This window comes from Lissotriton helveticus, chromosome 3_2, assembly GCF_964261635.1.
Source record: "Lissotriton helveticus chromosome 3_2, aLisHel1.1, whole genome shotgun sequence".
Taxonomy (NCBI): domain Eukaryota; kingdom Metazoa; phylum Chordata; class Amphibia; order Caudata; family Salamandridae; genus Lissotriton; species Lissotriton helveticus.
The window spans coordinates 440,067,221-440,083,495 of NC_136062.1; the positions used below are offsets into that span (position 1 = coordinate 440,067,221).

Genomic DNA, 16,275 nt, shown 5'->3' on the forward strand with positions numbered 1-16,275 from the left:
CCACAGTTCTCGATCATCAAAGCACAGGCACGTCTCTTAAAGAATATTCTGTTAATGTCAAGATAGTTAGGAATTGAAATCTTGAGCCTGGCTTCACTAAGCTCACCTCTCAAAAAACCTTTGGTTGATTAAGGTTAACTGAAACATCAAGCTAATAATGAAGACAACAAAGGATGTCTTGCTTTAGTTTTTAAAAATCACAAAAAATACATTGATGTTGCGGCAAGGAAACGTTTGTGGTGAAAGAATCGCTACTTAAGAGTAATCTTGGAGCATTTGGTGCCTTTAGCAATATTGATAGTTATGAGCTCTCTCCCCGGCTTACAAGGTAAAGTTGCAGCTGTTGGCATAGATAATGAAGTAGAAGGCCTTTAATGGCCATGTATAATGGACAGAAGGGCTATAATCTAGCATTCTGAAATCTAGCATTAGGCAGCGAAGGTGAACAAATGTATACAATAATAAAGCATGCCTATATGCATATGTAGCCAACCCATTCTGAGGCAGCATTATCAGTTTTATCATTTTAACACACATTAATTGGGCGAATGTTTCATCTAATTTGTACCATTTTTAGACCTAAGATTAGCAACTGAAAGATACTAGAGAAACCTCAGCAAAATGTATGTCACTGCAGAGTACCTCAGTGGAGCGTTACTAACTTTTTATCTGCTTCAGGTAAAAACAAAATTGTTTAATGCTGCAAATTATGGAGCGGATTTTGAAATTATTTGGCCACTGGGTAAATCCTGCGCCTTGCAGGTCTCATGTGCCTGTATCTACTTTCAAACCAGGTCCGTTGTCACTTGTTGCCCACATCTGTCATTCCAGCAGCAATTAAGTGTCTCTACCTGGAGAGGCCTTTTGACAGCTGAGCAGTGGCTCTAAGGGAAGTGGGGGAGTAGATGTAGGGAGGGAGGGAGAGAGAGAGAGAAAGATAGATGCATGTAAGGCAGGCGACGGAAGGAGAAGTTTACAGATACGATTAGAGAGACTTTGAGTCCTCTGCTCTTCAAATTTAATACTGCTTCCCATATGGATTCCGGTTTTAATGTTGAACCTGCGATAGCTCTTGCGCTCTCACTCGCGATACGTTACTGTCCTCTGCTCGCGATGTGATTGAGGTGGTTTGCAACGACTAATCACCGAACTTGGAGTTTTATCCATCTCGGTCCAACTAACCATCAATCACCAAAAAACGAAGGAGATGCGCTTTATCAAACACCATAAAGCCGACCCTAAATTTACTTGGACCTTGGACAAGTAACCTTTGACTAAGGTGGATTCGTACGAATACCTAGGTTTTCAAATTGATCGCAAACTTAACTTCAAGACACATCTGGACCAAGGTTGCACAAAATCCAAACAGCTGCAGTTTGCCTTTAAAATCTTAAAAAACAAGCTCGCAGGCGGCTTCACTGGTCGCCTATTAAAGGTTATAGCATCAACATTCTTGCCCTCCATCTCATATGGTGCAGAAATCTTGAACGGCAAGGACGCTACAGGTCTGAACCTAGCACAATTAATTCTGTTCAAGAAACTGTTTGCAATCCCCCGCCATATTTCGCAAGCTCAAATCCGACTTGAATACGGCCTAAGAAACCAGATCCCCGATAGACAAGGTGCACTAGTCAAGTACTATTGTAGGATGCGGGATGCAGAGGATAACACACTCGCACACTATTGTTGGATAGAAATTGAAAAGCAAGCCGGGCTCAAAAATTAAATCTTCAAAATTTTGAAGGCTTTGCTTTCGGCACCGAAGCTAGAAGAGGCCTGGCTTACTGCTCCTACCTACTCCGGCTTTAAATCTGTGGTCAATAAAGCCATAAAACTGTATTCTTTATCTCTAGATAAAATAGCCCTAGCCAAAAAAACTCACACCTGGACCGTGATACAGACATACCAGAGGTTGCAACCCCAACCTTACTTGCTAGACTATTTTCCGCATCAAAAAAGCCCTTCTTCACCCTATTAAGGCTTGGGTCATATCCATCACAGGACCGAACCCCGAAATGGAAATCCCAATGGCAATCAAAGGAATGCTGCCTATGTGGAGCTTGGGATGAGTCCTTACTCCATCTATTATGCATCCCCCCTGCTCTTATAGAAACACGCCAAGCGGGCTTTGGGAGGTCTTCAGGAAGGAACAAATAAGAACTTGTAGAGCAACAGTGATTCATTGTCTCAGGGGCTCATCTATCCCACTGTCCTCCAGAGCTGTAAACTTTTTAAAAAACGCTGCAAAAGAACTGGCCAAAGCTGAACCCGCCAACCAACTCAAGCAGTGCTAGAACATCTGACTCTGAAATCCTTTGACAGCCTCGCTTACATGTTAATACTTTTTAAAATATCGCTTTCCATGATGTTCTGCAACGTGCGCTGCTGTAACACATGGCTAAAAGAAAAACATTGACAAAGCCAATGGCTTCCGTCCGGTCACAGTACGGAGACTGCTCTCCTCGCTGTGACAGAACATCTGCAGACCATTCTTGATTCCGGTCATACGGCGGCACTGATCTTCCTTGGTCTGAGTGCCGCTTTTGACACTGTTTCTCATGGGATCCTGCTACAGCGCCTGGAGGCAGCGGGTGCTGTGGTCCTAGCACTGGAATGATACAAATCATTTTTGACGGAGAGATTATTCAGAGTGTCGGCCCCCCCGTTTCTTTCTCAGGCTCATTCCATCGGTCAGGGAGTGCCCCAGGGTTCTGCATTGAGCCCCGTATTGTTCAATCTGTGTGTGCAACCCCTTGCTGCGGTGGATAGGAATCTGGGCCTCACCATGGTTTCGTATGCAGATGATACGCAGCTGGTGGTGGCCCTCTGATGATTCGATGCAGGATGCTGCCAGTTTTAGGAGCAGCATGGCTGGTGTTGCAGAGTGGATGACCTCAAACTGCCTCCAGTTGAATGCCAACAAAACGGAGGTTCTGTTGGTGGGGTAGGATAGGGGTCTCTGGAGTGAGCAATGGTGGCCTCCTGCTCTGTGAAGTGCCCCCATGTCTAAGGTGGTGGTTAAGTACCTGGGGGTATGGATGGACTCCTCCCTCAGTTTCCAATAACACACTAAAACAGTTGCTTGCATCTGTTTTGGGCTCCAGCGGGGACTTAGGCCGCTATTGTGTTTCTTTGACCCTCGTACGCGCCAGTTGATTGTTCAATCTGCTATTTTGTCCAGACTGGATTATGCTAGCTCGCTCCTTTTGGGGGCTAATCAGGCTGAGGTCATGCGTTTGCAGCGTGTTCAAAACACTGCCGCCAAAGCTCTATTGGGGCTCCCACGTAGGTGCTCCTCTACGGATGCCATTCGAAGATTACATTGGTTGCCCGTGGGCAAACGGATTCAATTCAAGGCCCTCTGCCTGTCTTTTAAAATCTTGAAGTCTGAATCACCTGTCCATCTTGCTAATTTGCTAGACCCATATGTTCCACCTCGCCAACTGCGCTCTCTGGGACAGTATCTGGTTAGAATCCCACGAGTGAAGCGTCTTCGGATCGGTGGTCGATCTTTCAGCTGCTTAGCAGCTAAGCTATGGAATTCCTTGCCTCCCCAGATTCGCAGCTTAGACCGTCTGTTAGATTTCAGGAAAGCTATTAAAACTTTTCTTTTCCCCTCTACCTAGCTTCTACTACGCGTCTGTTGATTTTGTGTCTTCTGGTTTGGTTCCCTGCCTCTTGGTTCCATCTGATGCTGGCAGCGCCGGGTCGCCTCTTTGCTGGGGCAGCTGAGCTATATAAATTCAGATAACATTAACATTAACATAGATTTTGCACAGGCGAGAACGACTAGCTTCGTCAAAGTTTGTTGTAGTTAAGCACTAGTGGTGTAGACGGAGAGGGCTATAGAGAAGTAAATGGGCAAAGAGTCAGGAGTAGAGTTGAAGGGAAATGTAGGCAAGAAAGGGGAAGACTGATGGCAAACTAGGAAATCCGAGGGGCCATGGAGGCGGTGGTAGTGGAGGTAGAGGAGAGTAGGGATGCAAGTTTGAAAATGCTTCTCCAATGCACATTATTTCTTTGTTTCCTTGTATATCCATTTTTTTGTTCAGTTACAAAGACAGATCTACACGTACCAGTAGCAGTGAAAATAAGCATTGGCAAAGCCAATAGTTCTGGGATTGGCTGTCAGCTTTTTGACTTTGACAGTTATTATTTTGTCTGTCAGGGTTTTTGCAAAACTTTGTCATTGTAAGCTGCTGTGCACTCATCGGTTAACAAGCATTGGTAAATGCATGAAGTTTTGCCTAGGTGACTAATAATAGGCTGTTTTAAGGTCTTGCACCTAGCGCTGCAGTGCGAAGAAGTGCTCGCGCAGCGCGAGACCTCTAGTATGGGGTGCTGAAAGCTGACCACATGCGCGTGATCGGTCTTTTGCCGGCCACCATTGGCGTTAGCATTTTTTTTCTCCAAAAATACGGCATGCAGTTTGGTAAAGGCGGGCGCATGTCCCGCCTTTGCTCCACCCATTCCCACCGGTATCTAGCACGCGCAGCAGCGCGTGTTCGCCTCTCTGCCGCGCTCCCATGCCCCCGCTCCTCTGTGGTGCGCGCGCACCACTGGTTTCAATCCGTGCTTGTTAAAATAGTTTGTTAAAATCCATTTTAAAGTCGGAAACTGAAGCGGGTGGTGCTGTCTCTTAATGACAGTTTTCCAAATGCGGCGACGCAGAGTGCAGGAAGTGTCAGCGATGAAGCTTGTCTGGTCTGGACAGGAAAGCATGTCCATGTGAGCTGTCAGTTCCTGCAGTTGAGGGGGGGGGGGGGGGGAGGGAACAAATCCGTGAGGGGGGCGGGATAGTTTGGTGCAGGAAAGGAAGTGCAAAACGGGGGAGCTACTGATTGCGCTTTGTGGCCGCATTTCAAGCCTAATAGAAAACCCAGGCACTATTCAATTTAAGGAATACCCCACAAACATTCAGCTGGGATTTCCATATTTGTCGTTCAACAAATACAGCCGAACACTGCTTCTTCTAGGTACAGCCCGGAGATCGACGCGAGCGCTGCAGATCAGCGTGAGGCAATTCGTGGTTCAACGACAAAGCCGTTAATTGGCTTAGACACACAGTGGCCTGTATGAGATACTTGTTTGTTCATACCTTGACTGCAGCGTTCAAGGCACAGGGGGGAAAGGTCAACCGACCCTTTACTGCCTTGCCTGTGACGCACTCCGCAGTGCACGCCTTAAAGTAATAGCAGGTGGCTATTCGTGTCTTCAGCGATAAATACTATTTTTAAACATTGTTTACAAATAGGACAACATCTTAAAGTTTAGAAATTGTACTCCTTTTATTTCTTTTCTTTTTAGATACGTCTGTTTTCTGTGTTTTTTGTCTTGTATTAATTGCCTTTCTTTAGGCTGGATTCTGTACTAATACTTAGTGCCCCGGCGTAAGGAAAGGGCAGGGCAACTCCTCGTATTGTAATTGTATTTATCTAGCACTTACTACCCCATACGAGGCGTTGAGAAGCGCTTTTTCGGTGAGTAGCATATAGACTAGAAGGGGTGGGGCCTGAGCTTGTCATTAATTTCGCCTACAGACGTGTCCTATATTTTAGGCAGACATTTATGTGACTGGTTTTCAGCCCATGGTTGAGACTAAGCTGCAGCATTTTTTTCTGTTTCTTTCCCTGCTTCCATTTGGTTAACAACAGTAATAAATTCCTATTTTGGCAGAATAGTTCAGATTTAAAAAAAGAAGAAAAAAAAATGTTATTGAGGCAATGCGTCACAACAAAACCCTAACTCCATCGGCCCAGGTTATTTCCCTGCGACCAGGCTGCAGAATTTGAAGTTTCAGGAGGAAATAACTCTTTAGAGTACCTGATGAACGCTATCTAGCCATAGATTACATCAGCCTGGTGGGGGCAGCTTTCCTTGAACATACTCTGTTACTAAAGGCTGCCTAGTTATGTTGCGGTCCATTGGGCAGGACAGTGGTGGTCCTGCTCCTAGTTTTTATGGTCTGACTTGATAGTGTAGGTGTCGCAAGACAATTCTGTGAGTATCACTAGGATAAGGGCTTTGGCTATGCCCACACGTCAGGAGCCGGGAGTACCTGTTTTGATCGGGCAGAAGTTGTGTGCTTCCACAAGAAAGGGCTTGCCCTACACACAGCTGTTACCATTTTGCTTATCCAGCTAGCTGAGTTAGAACTTTTAGGGGCATGCCCTTGTCGTTGTAATGCTATTAAAGTGTTACTAGACATGTTGTGGCATTTCCCTTGGTCAACAGCACAGACTGAAGGAGGACAGTCAACACAAATGGATTTTTAGGTCTGTCTTGACAGTGCTTTCATAAGCTTGACCTTTTGACATTGCCAATGCTCGTTTTGAAAAGGTGGTTGTCACCTGTCATGTTATTTATATGCATCAAGAGTAGAGGCAGGCGTGAGTTCTTACATGGTTGCTTTTAAAGTTCCTTCTTTGCTAAGAGATTCTGAAGCGTGGAAGTTCCATGAAAGTCATTGACCTTGTGTGCTGTTGGCCAGCGTGGATTCCTCACACCTGCTATTTGGTTTTCATTTATTGCCTTGCCACTGGTGGGCAGTGTGTTGAAGGCTGTGGATTCATACACAACATGTATAATGAGAGGCTGTTTCTCTCTTATAAGTTTTCCACCTGAGAAACTGATAATTTAATTCAATTGATTTGCCCCTTGTGATGGGACTATTAAACAACTAATTTAAATTTGGACAAGTAATTTAATTTAAATTTGGTTTCGCCTGAAATTATTTGAAAAAGAACTGCACGATTGGCTTGTGTCTTCTTTTAGGGTATATTATTTTTTAGCAATTATGACCTTTTGTATGTCCCATGTTTGGTTCTTGCTTTTTGGTGCTTTATTTTAGCAAGTCTGACCTCTTGTTTGTCCGTGTCTATTTTATCAGTTTGACTGCAAGGTAAAGCATCACTCTTTTCCAGCACAATATCCAGTTAATTTGGCTCTTGGCTTTATGCAACTGTTGCTTTGCACAGAGAAACACTTTTTGTCAGCTGTGGATAAATCAGGTATTTCTGCTGCTGCAACTTCGCATTTAATTTTTGGTCCCAATATAAGGAATCCTTTTGGCAAAATACTAGCAGTTTTATTACATGCTTAGCAAAAATTCTATATTTTGCTACAAATAACATTTTAAAAATTGAATTAATTGAACATGACTCACTTAAATGATTCAATTCAAAACCAGAATTTGTATTTAAATATTAGGGTTATATGTGGTACTGCTGCCTGCGGTACTAAGTACCTTTGCTCTTAAACGTGGATGAAAGCAGAATTCTCTATAACAAGAGCAGCTCACAGACGGCAATGCATTGCCATTCTCCAATTAGCTTGATTAATAATGCTTGTTCACGTTAGGGTGGAAACCATCGGGAAGGACAGTCAATTATTATTTTCAAACAGCGATGGAATGCACTCCATATTTTCTAATGGTTTCATTATCGATTTACTTTTCTGTCAAATGCTCAGTGGCAAAGTTTTAGCATGCTAGCTCGATATGTGCGCTGCCCTAGTGGCACATTACATAGATTTAACATACCAAGCTGGTGAGTCATCACCCCCAGACTCGAGCCGCCACAGCAATTCAAATGTCAAATTTCAATAATTTAACATCCAGAAACCAGAGGTTTTTTTTGCATCATCATTTCATCCATTTTAATCCAAGATTACTTCAGAACTTTTTCTAGAACAATGTAATTCCACGCTCAAGATGCTGCAGAAATGCCAATCCAGGCCTTATTCTATAGTCCATTAGAATTCACATTTTTTCCTTGGAAATCGTCCAGATGTATACCCAATGCATTTTGGGCTCTGAAGCCCTTCGTCAGGGTCTGAAATATAAACGAAGCCCAACAGTCACTAGACAACAGTGTTAATGTAAAAATACACCATATGTTCTGTTAAACGTATACTTTTACCCTAAAAAAATTTCATGTAAATAGTCTGTGCATTAAACATATCCTTCTCTGAATCAACCCGTTCTGTGCCTTCTACATAACACATAAGTGCTCCCGTGTAGTTCCCTCTACCAACCAAAAAAAGTGTTCCAACCCAAAAATCTGTATCCCCTGTATAGACTTGTGCTTTCACTAAGTCCATTACTGCCCCCTTCAACAATAAGCATTTGCAATGCAATAGGTCTCGCATTTGCAAGAGTTAAAGCTATTAGCATTGCAAATGACAATGCTTTTTATATGTTTTACAAACCAGAACATAAATAAGACAGTCATTTACAACACCAAAAGCTCAAACCTACGTAAATGCAAGACCTATTGCATTGCAAATGCTTGTTTGTTGTTAGTTTTTAGCTTGCTAAGTAGTTGTACAATATGTTACAGAAAGTCTGTTAAAGTGTTATGACTTGTATATGTACAAAAAGTCAATATATTGTTCTGTTACTAGTGGTACAGTATGAGTAAGTAATAGCAACATTTTGAAAAATTAAACATGTAAATAATAGAATTAATTGATGTAATAGCAATATTGGTGCTTAGAGGAGTTCTGTCAACTTTTGGCCCCGGTGCCACTGCACCTGCTGCACCATTCAAATCATGAACTATTGCATGTAAGGTAAGTGCACTAAGTACATTTGTGACTGCCTGTTTAGTAGTAAAAGATTACAATATTTGGTGTTTAGAGAGGTTCCTAGAGCTTTGGGGCTGGTGTCACTGCGCCTGGTGCACCATGGAAATCATGACTGGTGCCTGCAAGGTAACTAACTATACTTGGGACTGCTTATTTAGTATTAAAGTATGAGTGCAAAAAGGTAAAGTTAACACAAATAAAAAACATTTACACACAAGCGAATTAACCCAGTAATTTGTAGATCTGAGCTGATAAGAGCCACCTTTTAAGATATGTTAAATACAGTAAATTTCACAAGCACAGCGCAAGTGCTGTGTAGACGAAACCTAAAAAGTGGGTAAAGATGTTAGTTGAAGGATGTATATTGTTGCTTTGTCTGTGTTTGCATGCTTTTTTAGGTCGAGCTGGAGAAAGTAATGCGAAGCATTGCGTCCAGCTCGACAACTGATGTTGCCCGTCTCCTGGGAATCTGAGACAGGGGTCGGGCACGCGCAGCGATTGGTTTCTGTAGGCGCGCACGCCCAGGCTGGTGCCGTGCACATCTCCTGTCTCACAAGAATGGCTTCAAGTGCTCAAAACGTCAGCTGCACGTGCGCATCGCTCGCTTCACTCACTCCCTCTTCCCCCCTCCCCTCGTCAGCTCCACGGAGAAAGCTTGAGTTTTATCCTCCGTGTGTCGGTCACATCGAAGCTCATGCATCTTCCGCGCCCGCCGGCCGGGCTCATGCCGCACGTCTGATATCTGGGGCGCAGTCACGGAATATAAACAAGAGATCATAACATTCTTCCCAAAGTAAAATGCGCTTTACTGCAGCGGCGCTTGGAGTCTTAACCGTTTTTTTTTCATGTGCACGTGTGCTCCAAGCGCGGAGCACTTTGCACGTACAGTCAGCATGCCCCACTTACCGGCTCCTGTGGGGACTCTGCAGCAACAGGCGGGGCTCTGTTTTGCTCACAGGAGCCCCGCATGAAATGTTGGTTGCGCTTTGGCGGCTCCCTCCCTGGGCCGCACGAGCCCCGCTGCACTTTTGAAACTCCGGTGGCTTCTGTCCACACGCGCAGCCAATAGGCATGAGCTTACTGGGCACGAGCCGCAGGATACGCGGAAATTACAAGTACCGCGCGGGCAGCCCTCGCCTTCCCAGGTTTCAACTGTATAGCTTTCACTTTCAGCGATCGAGGGACTTGTGTTGCTGCTCGCCTGTGGCGTTTTTGACATCTTTATTTCAATTCCAAAGTGCGGCGTGCGACTTCACACGAGGCACAGACATATCGTGTTTACTGCCCCTTTCATAAACTGCGGCGAAGTTGGCGGAGGAAACGGGAGCCTGCTCATTCCTCTTCACATCCTGCCCCCCTTCCTCTCCACCGCTCGTTCATTGCACCTCCCGTTCCACCGCTCCCGGTTTTAGTTAATTTCAGTTTTCCCAGTTCATGGAAGTGCGGGTTTTATTGTTTCTCATGCCCACTTGTCGTGCACTACTACTACTACACGCTCCTCCCTTTCACTCGTGCTATCCGTTGCTGCCGCACCCCTCACTGGTTCCAATTGTATTTTTTTAATTTTCCTTTTTTTAAATGGTTGGCCGGGGAACGTATTTCTAGGACCTAAAGGTAAGAATATTAATGACGCCAAGCAGCTATCGCCCATTGTTTCTTTTTTTTGCCACCTTTCTTTGTTTGCCTCCTGCACTTTGCCTCCTCCATTTCTTTGTTCTCTCCCTCTCCTTTAACCTATTTTCCCCTCTCTTTCTTTGCTTTTTCTCTTTGTTTGTCTCCCCCATTTCCCTTTCGTTGTCGCTGTTGCTTAGTTTCCCTCCAGCACCTGTCTCCCCCTCTGCGCGCCCCGCCTGCTGTAAGGTATGCTGCGTGTGTGGATCCGAGATGCCTGCGGTGTTCGGTCTCCCCACAGTGCTGTAATCCCCCACTTCTCACCTCCCCGGTGATGGACTTTTCAATTCTATCCCAGTAGCACAGGCTGCTATTCTTAGCATCCTAGCACCACAAAAGGCTGTACACAGTCTTCCTAGGGGGACCAGGAAGGCGGGGCTACTTCATCACCAAGGACATTAGGCCAACATTAGACAGACGTCCTATAGTACTTGGTAGCATCCAAGTCGCCCTTCCTTCTGTTGCGCCCATGCTGCTCCTCTTTCTTTATTCACCCTTTCACAATCTTTCTCTATCCTTCCCAACTTTCTCTATCCTTTTTACTCTTGCCTTGCCCCCTACTTCCTGCAATGCAATAGGTCTTGCATTTACGCAAGTTTAAGCTATTGGCATTGTAAATGAAAAAGCCTTTTATTTATGTTTTAAAAAGGAAACAAAATAAAAGACATTGGCATTTGCAATGTCAATAGCTCAAGCTTGTTGTGCCTTTCTGCCCTCTGCATCACCACATCATCACTCAACGCTACCACAGCATCACTCAGCACCACCACATTATCACTCAGCACCACCACATTATCACTCAGCGCCACCACAGCATCACTCAGCGCCACCACAGCATCACTCAGCGCCACCACAGCATCACTCAGCGCCACCACAGCATCACTCAGCGCCACCACAGCATCACTCAGCGCCACCACAGCATCACTCAGCGCCACCACAGCATCACTCAGCGCCACCACAGCATCACTCAGCGCCACCACAGCATCACTGAGCGCCACCACAGCATCACTCGGCGCCACCACAGCCTCACTCGGCGCCACCACAGCACCACCACAGCACCACCACAGCACTACTCAGCACTACCACAGCACCACTCCGCTCCACCACAGCATCACTCAGCGCAACACCAGCATCACTTAGCACCACCACAGCATCACTCAGCACCACAACAGCACCGCTCAGCACCACCACAGCACCACCACATTATCACTCAGCACCACCACAGCATCACTCAGCACCACCACAGCATCACTCAGCACCACCACAGCATCACTCAGCACCACCACAGCATCACTCAGCACCACCACAGAATCACGCAGCACCACCACAGCACCACGCAGCACCACCACAGCACCACGCAGCACCGCCACAGCACCACGCAGCACCGCCACAGCACCACGCAGCACCGCCACAGCACCACGCAGCACCGCCACAGTACCACGCAGCACCGCCACAGTACCACGCAGCACCGCCACAGCATCACTCAGCACCGCCACAGCATCACTCAGCACCACCACAGCATCACTCAGCACCACCACAGCATCACTCAGCACCACCACAGCATCACTCAGCACCACCACAGCATCACTCAGCACCACCACAGCATCACTCAGCACCACCACAGCATCACTCAGCACCACCACAGCATCACTCAGCACCACCACAGCATCACTCAGCACCACCACAGCATCACTCAGCACCACCACAGCATCACTCAGCACCACCACAGCATCACTCAGCACCACCACAGCATCACTCAGCACCACCACAGCATCACTCAGCACCACCACAGCATCACTCAGCACCACCACAGCATCACTCAGCACCACCACAGCATCACTCAGCACCACCACAGCATCACTCAGCACCACCACAGCACCACGCAGCACCACCACAGCACCACGCAGCACCACCACAGCACCACGCAGCACCACCACAACATCACTCAGCACCACCACAACATCACTCCACACCATCACAGCATTAATCTGTGCAACCATTCAACAACAATTGGTTCAAATATGTTCTCTCAATGTTTCAAGCTTCATTACAAATGTCACAAAAAGATGTTAATATTTCACTTCTGTTCTTCGATTTTCGTCACAATAAAATACACTGAACATAATCTTCACAAAAGTTATTTACAAAAGTTTAAGTCATTGCCATTATAAATTACAAGCACTTTTATTTCAGTATTAATTATTTAAAAAAATTAAAATCCATTGTTATTTGGAATATCAATACATCTAAGTCACGTAAATACAAAACATGTTGCATTACCAATGCTATAGGTGTCACATTTGCGAAAGTTATAACTATTGGCATTGTAAATGACAAAGCTATTAATTTAGCTATTTTCAAAACAAATACATAAATAAAAAATGTACATTTACAAGACCAATAGCTCTAACTTTCCTAATGCGAGACCTATGGCATTGCAAATGCTTGTCTCTAACATGGTTTCTCCTGTGCATGTGTGCATTTGTCCCCTTTTGTTTTTTCTGTTTGTTTTTCCCCTTCTGTCAGTCTTCTTGACCTCTCTTTCAGTGAGCCTACTTACTCTTCTGTGTATTGATCCTATTGTGGTGTCTTTTCATTTATGAGGGATTGCTTATATTGTTTCTCTGTTTTACTTGGTCACACTCTTGTAATGTCCGTGTCTTCTGTTAGTGTTTCGTTCTTTCTGTAGATTATATTGCATTGCTCCCTCTTTTCTTTACTTTCTGTCTTCTCACTCTGTACCCTTTTAAAATATTTTTAAGGTCTCCTGATTGTAGTGGCTTATCAGACCATAAACACCACCTCACCACCAACACCGGCATTGGGAAGGCAGTTGGCCTAGCTTTGATGTGTTATTGCATGGACCATAATTTCTGCCTGCCTTTATTTACAAGTGTTGTCTCATTAAACTCAGAACTATTGGCTTTGCCAGTGCGTGTGCTCCTCGGTCTCCCACTAACTCTGACAGGCACCATGTCACGCTCTCTCCTTCACCGCTTTTCTCCTTTTCTGGTTTACACTATTTCTCTCTTCTACAGTCCTTGTGACCGTCCTTGTTTTCCCCTTTCTCCCCTTCTCTTTCTTTCTTCTGTTTCCTTCCTTTAGGGGATGCTTTTGAGATTCCCACCAGTTTAAAGAGCAGCTTTTCCCCGAGATAATGTGCACAGCTCTTGATTCTTTTGTTTTGGTTGCAGCAGTTTTAAACGTGTGATTAAGGGTATGAGTGGGACAGCGAGGACCTTTCCTGTCCACCTAGAAGGCTGAGGGCCAGCTTCCTGTAAGTTGATTAGGTTGGGCATTGTGAGGCGCATCGGTCTTTTTCTGGGTGCTTGTTTGATAGTGGAATGGGCAAATTGGCCAGTCCTTTTGGAGATAGTCAATCAAACTGCTAGTCGGTTTGGTCAAGAGACCGGGTGTTACATGCCCCTTTGAGCTGGATCAGATTGTTAATCATTGTATGAGTGAGTGCACACTGTACTTGTCATTGTATCTTTGCTACTGGTGTTGACTTGACCTGCGTTCTATTTGTACTGTTGATTAAGGTTATTGTGTGTGTGTGTGGGGGGGTGGGGGCATTGCCAGCTTGCTGTTACCTGTTTTTTTTAACGTGCTTCTTTTCATGTTGGGTTCACTTTGCTTATTGTGATTTTTGATTTGTGCTTGGAGATCCGTTACCTGTGATTGAACTGTGTTCTCGATTTACAAATAATGCGTGTAGCATGGTTGTAATTGTATCTTAAAGGTTGGACATTAAGACAACCAGCCTCACTGAAGAATGTAAGCGTGTACCTTTACACGTCTTGGTGTATTGGTGCTTCAGGGCAACAGTCTTGCAACTAGTGAGACCTGGTGAATGCTGCTATTGGGTGCCGGGCCTGTTGTTCCTACATTCAAAGAGTGTATCATGCCTCATTACTGTCGATAGAGGCATGACACATTTATTTTAATTTGGCATTATCCTGCCTCCCTGGAAAATTAAACTAATGACTAATAATACCTTTATTAGTTCTGAATCGGTGCCAATTAACAGGCGAGGAAAGTGGAATACCATTGCCAGCAAAGTCACTGTACTAGGATTTCCCTACTTCTATGTACATCACTAGGAGTTAAAATACTCGTAATAGCACTCCATATGCGAACATTTTTAGCACTTGTTTCGGAATTGGAATATTATTGTTAACTTTTAAAACTGTAGGAAGATGTTAAGTTGCAGGGTATTATGAAAATGACTCCTCATATGAATGTCTTTTGTCCATGGCCAGGGCTTGTGGTAGTCAAGTTACTGTCAGTCATGCATGAGTAAACGCATCCAGTTAGGGAAGAGCAGGTGGTGATCTTGGATCTGATTGGGGGCCTCTTGTTGGCTGCTCTTTCGCTGTGGGCTTACAATGGGCAGGCTCCAGAGACCTGAGCACAATGATGCTGATTGCCTCCACCATCTGCTTGTCAGTTAAGCTAGTTTATTGTCCAACACCTGTGTGATTCGTGCGAGTGGGATTAGTGCTGGTGAGTAGACTACTTCAGGGTGGGTGCAGTCTGGGCATGACAACACGGCAGCCTCCACTGCGCGATTGGGGTTGCTGGGAGCAAGTCTTATCTACCTCTCGAGGAAGCCATGTCACTGTTTGTTGCCTCTGTCCTTACCTCCTGCTGCTGTCTATGGAGTCCTTGTTAGGCCTAGGTCATGCTTGCTTGGAACTCAAGTCGACCTCTGTGGTTGATGCATAAAACATTCCTTCTCAGATCCTCTCCACAAGCTGACACCAAGAGACTCATTACGGTATGCCCAATCCACCCCAGTAGTGTGACTGAGTTCTTTCCACTGCCATCCCTAAACCCTGATACCTACCGGTGCATGGTCACTCGCTGATGAAGAATGGCTGTGCTCCACAACAGCTGTGTGAAATCCTCCCATACCCCAGTTGAGATGTAGGTATGGAATAGAGAGTGCGAACATTCGAGTTATAGTAATATCGAAGTCTAAATATTGACCTTTAAAATATTGACGGGTAAGTAGGTATAGGTTTACTCTATTTAAGTTAGATGTGGGTGAGCCAAGAAATGCACAGGAGGAGTCTAATAGGAGCTGAGCCAATGGTCTGGCTTGGATCTTAGAGCATGAGCCGAACCCTGAAAATGTTTGCCATTTAAAAATAAAGTAACAAACATCACGTAAAATCTGTCTCTTCAAATTCAAAAAAAGCAGTGCACCGAGAAGTACTTATTAAAACAGATTTTTTAAACAGGAACCATCAGTGAAATATGAGAAAACTAATTTATTTTACTTTCCACTCTTAACTTTCAGGTTGACTCGCCAATGAATTTGAAGCACCCTCACGATCTTGTCATGGTAATGAGACAGGAGAATACAGTCAACTACCTCAAAGAGTTGGAGGTAAGAGAAGGGAGTGTTCATGGTTGGGGTTCCTTCTGTTTCGTAATGTAGTTGTTTACTTTTGTTATGGCTTGCCTGGCCAAATCTACCTTACTTGTAGTGGAGTGGGTACCCTTCTTGGCAATGCGCTGTGATTTTTCTTGCTCTTTGCTTGGTTTTACTCTGTCCCAGCGCACAGTCCCTGGAAATAAATCACTGCTTGCTTGAGTTCCTGAGTAATGCATCGAGTTATTTTGTATGCATATAACATAACCAGTGCAGGCTGGGGCTTTTTAGGATGCACTACAGCCTTAGTGTTCTTTCATGTGTCGTTTATGTGTGCAATATAGACCCAACTCAAACTACCTATTGTGCTTCTCTAACACAGTGAACTATAAACATATAGTGCTTTTGAATTGTGCCACCTGGACCTCCTAGGATTAGCTACCCTCGGTGTGTTAAATGGTATTAATCTTTTATTCCCGAGAAGCTCAGTATAAGTGTAACTTCACTGCAGGATCTACAGTGAGCCTCCAAGTTGGGGGCCTAAAATTAATCACTGGACCTATCAACATGCATGTATCTTCACTGAACTTTACTAGAAGGCACTACAAAATTCATATTTCCACACGTTCTGTTTTCTT

The 16,275-nt window shown here is 44.9% G+C and overlaps 1 protein-coding gene across 2 annotated transcripts in view; it reads left to right on the forward strand.

The window, feature by feature from the left end:
- Positions 1-16,275, forward strand: part of TTC17 (tetratricopeptide repeat domain 17) — a 516,894-nt gene that overhangs the window by 9,601 nt on the left and 491,018 nt on the right. For both annotated transcript variants that reach the window (XR_013609678.1, XM_078684342.1), the window contains exon 2: positions 15,563-15,652. Coding sequence is in view for 1 of the 2 variants with exons in the window: in XM_078684342.1 (XP_078540468.1) it covers positions 15,563-15,652 (90 nt within the window). In the remaining variant the exon portion in view is untranslated. The remainder of the gene's footprint in view (positions 1-15,562; positions 15,653-16,275) is intronic.